The sequence below is a fragment of the Oncorhynchus kisutch genome, linkage group LG18 (assembly GCF_002021735.2).
Source record: "Oncorhynchus kisutch isolate 150728-3 linkage group LG18, Okis_V2, whole genome shotgun sequence".
NCBI classification, from domain to species: domain Eukaryota; kingdom Metazoa; phylum Chordata; class Actinopteri; order Salmoniformes; family Salmonidae; genus Oncorhynchus; species Oncorhynchus kisutch.
In genome coordinates this window covers 48,469,455-48,476,246 of record NC_034191.2, presented here as the reverse complement: position 1 = coordinate 48,476,246, position 6,792 = coordinate 48,469,455, and the positions used below count along the sequence as shown (strand labels likewise).

The 6,792-nt window shown below is 41.2% G+C and overlaps 1 protein-coding gene across 1 annotated transcript; it reads left to right on the top strand.

The window, feature by feature from the left end:
* Positions 1-3,419: 3,419 nt before the first annotated feature.
* LOC109908800 (transcriptional regulator Myc) lies at positions 3,420-6,288 on the top strand. Its single transcript, XM_020507500.2, has 3 exons — positions 3,420-3,649; positions 4,035-4,683; positions 5,393-6,288. Exons 2-3 carry the CDS (start codon positions 4,047-4,049, stop codon positions 5,932-5,934), a joined length of 1,179 nt encoding a protein of 392 aa, XP_020363089.1. The 5' UTR covers positions 3,420-3,649; positions 4,035-4,046; the 3' UTR covers positions 5,935-6,288.
* Positions 6,289-6,792: the final 504 nt, after the last annotated feature.

Genomic DNA, 6,792 nt, shown 5'->3' with positions numbered 1-6,792 from the left:
TAGTTTTGGCAAGTTGGTTAAGACATCTACTTTGTGCATGACACAAGTAATTTTTTCAAACAATTGTTTACAGACAGATTACAATTAGAATTCCAGTGGGTCAGACGTTTACATACACTAAATTCGCTGTGCCTTTAAACAGCTTGGGAAATTCCAGAAAATTATGTCATGGCTTTAGAAGCTTCTGATAGGCTAATTGACGTCATTTGAGTCAATTGGAGGTGTACCTGTGGCCTACCTTCAAACTCAGTACCTCTTTGCTTGACATCATGGGAAAATCAAAAGAAATCAGTCAAGACCTCAGAAGAAAATAATTGTAGACCTCCACAAGTTGGGTTCATCCTTGGGAGCAATTTCCAAACGCCTGAAGGTACCACGTTCATCTGTACAAACAATAGTACGCAAGAATAAACACTATGGGGCCACGCAGCCTTCATACCGCTCAGGAAGGAGACGTGTTCTGTCTCCTAGAGATGGACGTACTTTGGTGCGAAAAGTGCAAATCAATCCCAAAACAGCAACAAAGGGCATGTGAAGATGTTGGAGGAAACAGGTACCTGTATCTATATCCACAGTAAAACGAGTCCTATATCGCCGCTCAGCAAGGAAGAAGCCACTGCTCCAAAACCGCCATAAAAAAAAGACAAACTACGGTTTGCTACTGCACATGGGGACAAAGATCATATTTTTGGGAGAAATGTCCTCTGGTCTGATGAAACAAAAATAGAACTGTTTTGTCATAATGACCATCATTATCTTTGGAGGAAAAAGGGGGAAGCTTGTGTAACGGATAGCTTAGTTAGCTGTGGTGCGCGCTAAATAGCGTTTCAATCGGTGACGTCACTTGCTCTGAGACCTTGAAGTAATGGTTCCCCTTGCTCTGCAAGGGCCGCAGATTTTGTGGAGCGATGCTTCGTGGGTGACTGTTGTTGATGTGTGCAAAGGGTCCCTGGTTCGCGCCCGGGTATGGGCGAGGGGACGGTCTAAAGTTGTACTGTTACACTTGCAAGCCGAAGAACACCATCCTAACCGTGAAGCACGGGGGCGGCAGCATCATGTTGTGGGGGTGATTTGCTGCAGGAGGGGCTGGTGCACTTCACAAAATAGATGGCATAATGAGGTAGGAAAATTGTGGATATATTGAAGCAACATCTCAAGACATCAGTCAGGAAGCTTGGTTGCAAATGGGTCTTCCAAATGGACAATGACCCCAAGCATGCTTCCAAAGTTGTGGCAAAATGACTTAAGGACAACAAAGTCAAGGTATTGGAGTGGCCATCACATAGCTCAATACTATAGAACATTTGTGGGCAGAACTCAAAAAGCATGTGCGAGCAAGGAGGCCTACAAACCTGACTCAGTAACACCAGCTCTGTCATGAGGAATGCGCCAAAATTCACCTAACTTATTGTGGGAAGCTTGTGGAAGGCTAACTGAAACATTTGAACCAAGTAAAACAATTTAAAGGCAATACTAACAAATACTAATTGAGTGCATATAAACTTCTGACCCACTGGGAATGTGATGAAAGAAATAAAAGCTGAAATCAATCATTCTCTCTACTATTATTCTGACATTTCACATTCTTAAAATAAAGTTTTGATCCTAACTGACTTAAGACAGGGAATTCTTACTCTGATTAAATGTCAGGAATTGTGAAAAACCGAGTTTAAATGTATTTGGCTAAGGTGTATGTAAACTTCTGACTTCAACTGTATATGGAAGCAAGGATAGGCTTTACATATCTATTTTGTTCTCATGTTGTCCTTCACATTTTATATGGATAGATCCACATACAGTCGTAGGATATATGGATTATCTCTGATAAGACTACCAGTGTCTGGAGTCTGTGTTGGGCCAGGAGTTTTTCTTGACCATATTACCTGTCCAGGAAAAGTTTAGTTTAGGTTATCTAAAAATCAATGATTCTACTCTACACCATGAAACAAAAACCCATGAACTTGATTACGGTATGGCTTGATAGGGTTTTACGCCACAAAATAGATAGCAACTATTTTTCCACTACATTTTAGTACACTTGAATAATTGTCTCAGCAAAATTCATGGATTTATTTCTGAAATCATTTAGGAAATAGCTAATTATAGAATCAATTGCAGATGACCATGTTCAAGAGAATCAATGAGAATAATGGAATAATATTATGATTTTGAAGCTGCTTTTTGCTGTCAAATATTATATTGTATACCAACTGTACTATCTATGGATATTACTGATTTGATTACATCTGAATGTAAAAGATAATCCAAACCCAGTAGCATCAACTGGCCCTGACTCCACCTGCGTTTATAAACCTGTTATTCTGGGGGAAGTGGCTAACTTCCATTTATTGTTTTTTGATTTTCTTCATGAACAACCTTTTAAATCGTGTTTTAAATAACGTTCATCTCCCCCCACGAGCTGATGTTGCGCTGCACTGTCGCTTTTTAGACGCTAGAGGGTGCTTTATAACCATACATCGATGAATCGTCTGTTTTTATTGAGGACATTCCAATGTCTTTCTTCACGTTCAATTGCCAATTTGTGGAGGTGCCCATTTTTAAAACGAAACTTTAGCAGTGCAGTTATATCTGGCCTGTTGGAAGCCAACATCGTATCTCGTCACCATTGCCATAGCTCACACCAAGGTCTGGATCATCAAAGTTCAAGCTCTTGCCCTACATACCACATTATCAACTGGGTTTACCTGCAGCAGACTACCTAATCAAGCATGTCTTCTTGCTGCATGTTTCTTGTCCATCAGGTAAAGTTTTCTATCTGGTTGTTCTGGGATTTGTCAGGTGACCCAGTCCCTGCTGAACCACACTTTACTATTATTTCCCCTAGTCTCCCAGAGCCATGTATTTAAATATGTATTTAAATATCTCCCCTATGTTTAAATATTTAAACATGTATTTAAATATCTCCCCTACGCTTGGTGAGTTTTCAGGGAAAAACATGTACAGAAAAAACAGTTTGAGATTTTTTTAACTGTATTTTATATATATTTCCGATTATGCTCCCTCCCTCTGATTTATCAATACATTAACTCATTTCAGATACAGAATATGACAGGCTTTGAAGTGTTGTGCACATGAACTGGGCATGCATCTTCTCTCTGCTGCTGAGACGTAAAGCTGTTTTTGCACGGAATACTGCGTTTTCTTTTAAAACTCCTCCCACTTAAATATCCTTCCGCAACAACTAGTTCTAGTTGTATAATAATTTCCCGAAGGAAATAGCGATGAATGAATGATATGATCTTTCAGAAATACATTGAAGACTGTGACGATAATAATCATCGATAGAGGCAACACGGGAATCTTCATTATATTCACATAAAAACGCTATGGTTGTTTGGCGGGAAAATACATGTGGCGGAGGGATATGTGGAATGTAAGAGCACAACCTTTTTTATTGAACCCCGGGCTGAATACTCAGCTGTGATTCTCCTGCAGCAAATGTCATCCAACATCACGAGCAAAAAGAGCTGTTATGCATGCTTCTCAGCCAACCACTTTAATAGGAAACGAACATCTCCTTATCACACACGCTGGCAAGGATTAACTTGACTGGCTTGTTTGGAGTACTTCTCACAATCTACGTTTTTGAGTTCGTGAATTGACCTCCACTTTGTTTTACAAACGCAAGGTAAGGGGAGTGTTGAGATGACACTGCGTGTTCCGTGTAGACGGCCGTTCACGAAGGATATTGTTTTGCTAGCTATTTATCTGTTAGTTGTGGTGCATTGTTTTTTTTAAACAGCTGTTACATATTTGTAGCTGTAACGTCCTATAGTCCGATGCATTTTTATAGTTAACCGGCTGGCCGCTGTGTTTTTGCAGGGTTTGCTTGGGTTTAAATGTCCTGTGCGCCACGCAGACTAGCTGTCAGCTGCAGATTGGTTTTGCATGTTAATGTGTCTGACGAGGCTTTTATGAAATGTGGTATTTTTGCTGAATGCACCATTTATCAGTTTGCATGCAAGCCTATTTTTATAGTTATTTTAACCAACTAATTCACCCTTTTCACTCAGGAAAGAGCGACAATGCAGCTATATTCAAGTTTGGCAAGTAAAAACTACGACTACGATTCTATCCAGCCATATTTTTATGTTGACAACGAAGATGAGGATTTTTATCACCAGCAACAAGGACAACTTCAGCCACCGGCTCCAAGTGAGGACATCTGGAAGAAATTTGAGTTGCTGCCCACTCCTCCTCTCTCCCCGAGCCGGCGACCATCACTGTCTAGTCTTTTCCCTTCAACTTCTGACCAACTCGAAATGGTGACTGAGTTTCTCGGGGATGACGTTGTAAACCAGAGTTTCATCTGCGATGCCGATTACTCTCAAACCTTCCTCAAGTCTATCATCATCCAGGACTGTATGTGGAGCGGGTTCTCGGCTGCAGCCAAGTTGGAAAAAGTGGTGTCTGAAAGACTCGCCTGTCTCCAAGCTGCTAGGAAAGAACCAGCTTTTAGCGACAACGCGGAGTGGACTACTACTCGGTTGAACGCAAACTACTTGCAGGATCTGAACACATCCGCGTCCGAATGCATTGATCCCTCAGTGGTCTTTCCCTACCCAATAACTGATACTTCCAAATCAAGCAAGGTGACACCACCCACGGATTTGGCATTGGACACCCCACCCAACAGCAGTAGTAGCAGTGGTAGTGACTCGGGTAAGCTGAATAGCAGTGTTATAACTTATTGCTCTTTATGATTATTCTGACTAAACCATTTGTATAATGCCAGTGTTTTCTGGCAACATGCATTATAATTCCCTCATTGCATATGTCAACTCTGATTTTATGGTGCTGTTGAATATTAAAATGTTTGTTAATGTTATTAATAAATTGGGGTAAATGGATGGACCACTCATGTCCTTGACGTCAAGGGTGTGAACTGGAATTTTGACATGGATGGGTTTGCCAGGCTAGAGGCAGTTGCGTTATTTAGTTGATTTAACAAGGCAAGTCGGTTAAGAACAAATTGTTATTTTCAATTACCGCCTAGGAACAGTGGGTTAACTGTCTTGTTCAGGAGCAGAATGACAGATTTTTACCTTGTCGGCTTGGGGATTCGATCTTGCAACCTTTTGGATACTAGTCCAACGCTCTAACCACTAGGCTACCAGCCGCCCCACTTAACCTCTACCACAAGTGCTATAGTCAAGACTGTGCTGTAGTTGTCTACAGAGGAGTCTGTATTGAGGGGAAGGGTTTCAGGCTGGAATGTTGAAAAATCAGCTGATGTGGAAAAAGGGGGAGGAGTGTAAAGCAGAGATTTTTTCTGACATGAAGGCTTGCTGTGTTGTATGGGGCTCAATTGTGGCTAGTGATTCTCAAAAAGAATGTGAATGCTGAATTGTTTTATTTAATCTCATTGCAGAATATGAGGAGATAGATGTCGTGACTGTGGAGAAGAGGCACGCAGAGAAGCGGTGCGACCCCAACATGTCTGGGACCAGACATCACAGTCCCCTTGTGCTGAAGAGGTGCCATGTCTCCACCCACCAGCACAACTACGCAGCTCACCCCTCCACGCGGCATGAGCAGCCAGCTGTCAAGAGGCTGAGGCTAGAGAGCAGTGGCAGCAGCAGCCGGGTCCTCAAGCAGATCAGCAGCAACCGCAAATGCCCAAGTCCCTGGGCGTCAGACACTGAGGACTATGACAAAAGAAGGACTCATAATGTACTGGAGCGCCAGCGGAGGAACGAGCTCAAGCTGAGCTTTTTCGCTCTACGGGACAAGATACCGGAGGTGGCTAACAATGAAAAGGCAGCCAAAGTGGTCATCCTGAAGAAGGCTATAGAGTGTATTTACAGCATGCAGACAGACGAGCAGAGACTAGTCAACTTCAAAGAGCAGCTAAGGAGGAAAAGTGAACATTTGAAACAGAAGCTGGCCCGGTTGCAGAACTCTCATGTTTGAGATCAAAGCGGCATAGACTTTTTGGCCTTATCGTTATTAATGCAAGTTAAGACATGGCGTGTATAGTTGATATTGCATGGGGGGAAGAAAAAAAAAAATGGGAGTCTTTTTGATTTAAATGTTGAACTGCCTTAATTAATTGAATTACCGGCAGTAAAATATTTTATTTATTTTATTAAGAAAATATGAAAATGGGGTACATGCCCGACCTAAAATATGAATGTTTTGTATATAATTACTGAGTATTTCCTAAAAATGTATTTTTGGATCTCAATTGTCAGGAAGTTCAGGCAGTATATGGGTTTACATATGTTCCTCGATTCATTTGAAATATAAATGCATTTCTTAACACTCGCCTGTCTTTTTTTATATTTTGTCTCTTGCAGTCTCACTTGAATGATGTCTTACAAGATCTGTTTGCATTAACAGTTGATGAATATACTCTAAAATAATGATGGTGCAGAAAACGGTTCTGAAATATCTTATTTCACTCGTGGGCTGACTTGTTAAACTGGACATGGATTTGCACTATTGTGTATTCTCTTTGAAGTCTTAACAATTAGAAGACCAGTAGAATCACCTTTATTCAGGAATTTGACCTGGTGAAATGGTGCAGTTATAAACCGATCTATCCAGAGTTGACCATGCCACAAGTTGGTATGGACAGTTGAGGGTCAGTCGTCAAATATATTTCAGGGGAACCAACTTATAATTGAAGGCAATTGGGTCGTACACCTTATTTCGATCTTAGATGAGTGAACCTAGCAAGCACTGGAGATTTGATGTCCTAATTTACATAGTCCAGATGGCAGAAAGACCAGGTCCTTTTCAATGTTATGTCTCGTTCTTCACCCTTTT

Bases quoted from the DNA above. Each gene is read 5' to 3' on its own strand.
- LOC109908800 (XM_020507500.2), top strand. From the start codon at position 4,047: ATGCAGCTATATTCAAGTTTGGCAAGTAAAAACTACGACTACGATTCT. The intron at 4,684-5,392 runs GTAAGCTGAATA...ATCTCATTGCAG, and splicing joins TAGCAGTGGTAGTGACTCGG to AATATGAGGAGATAGATGTC.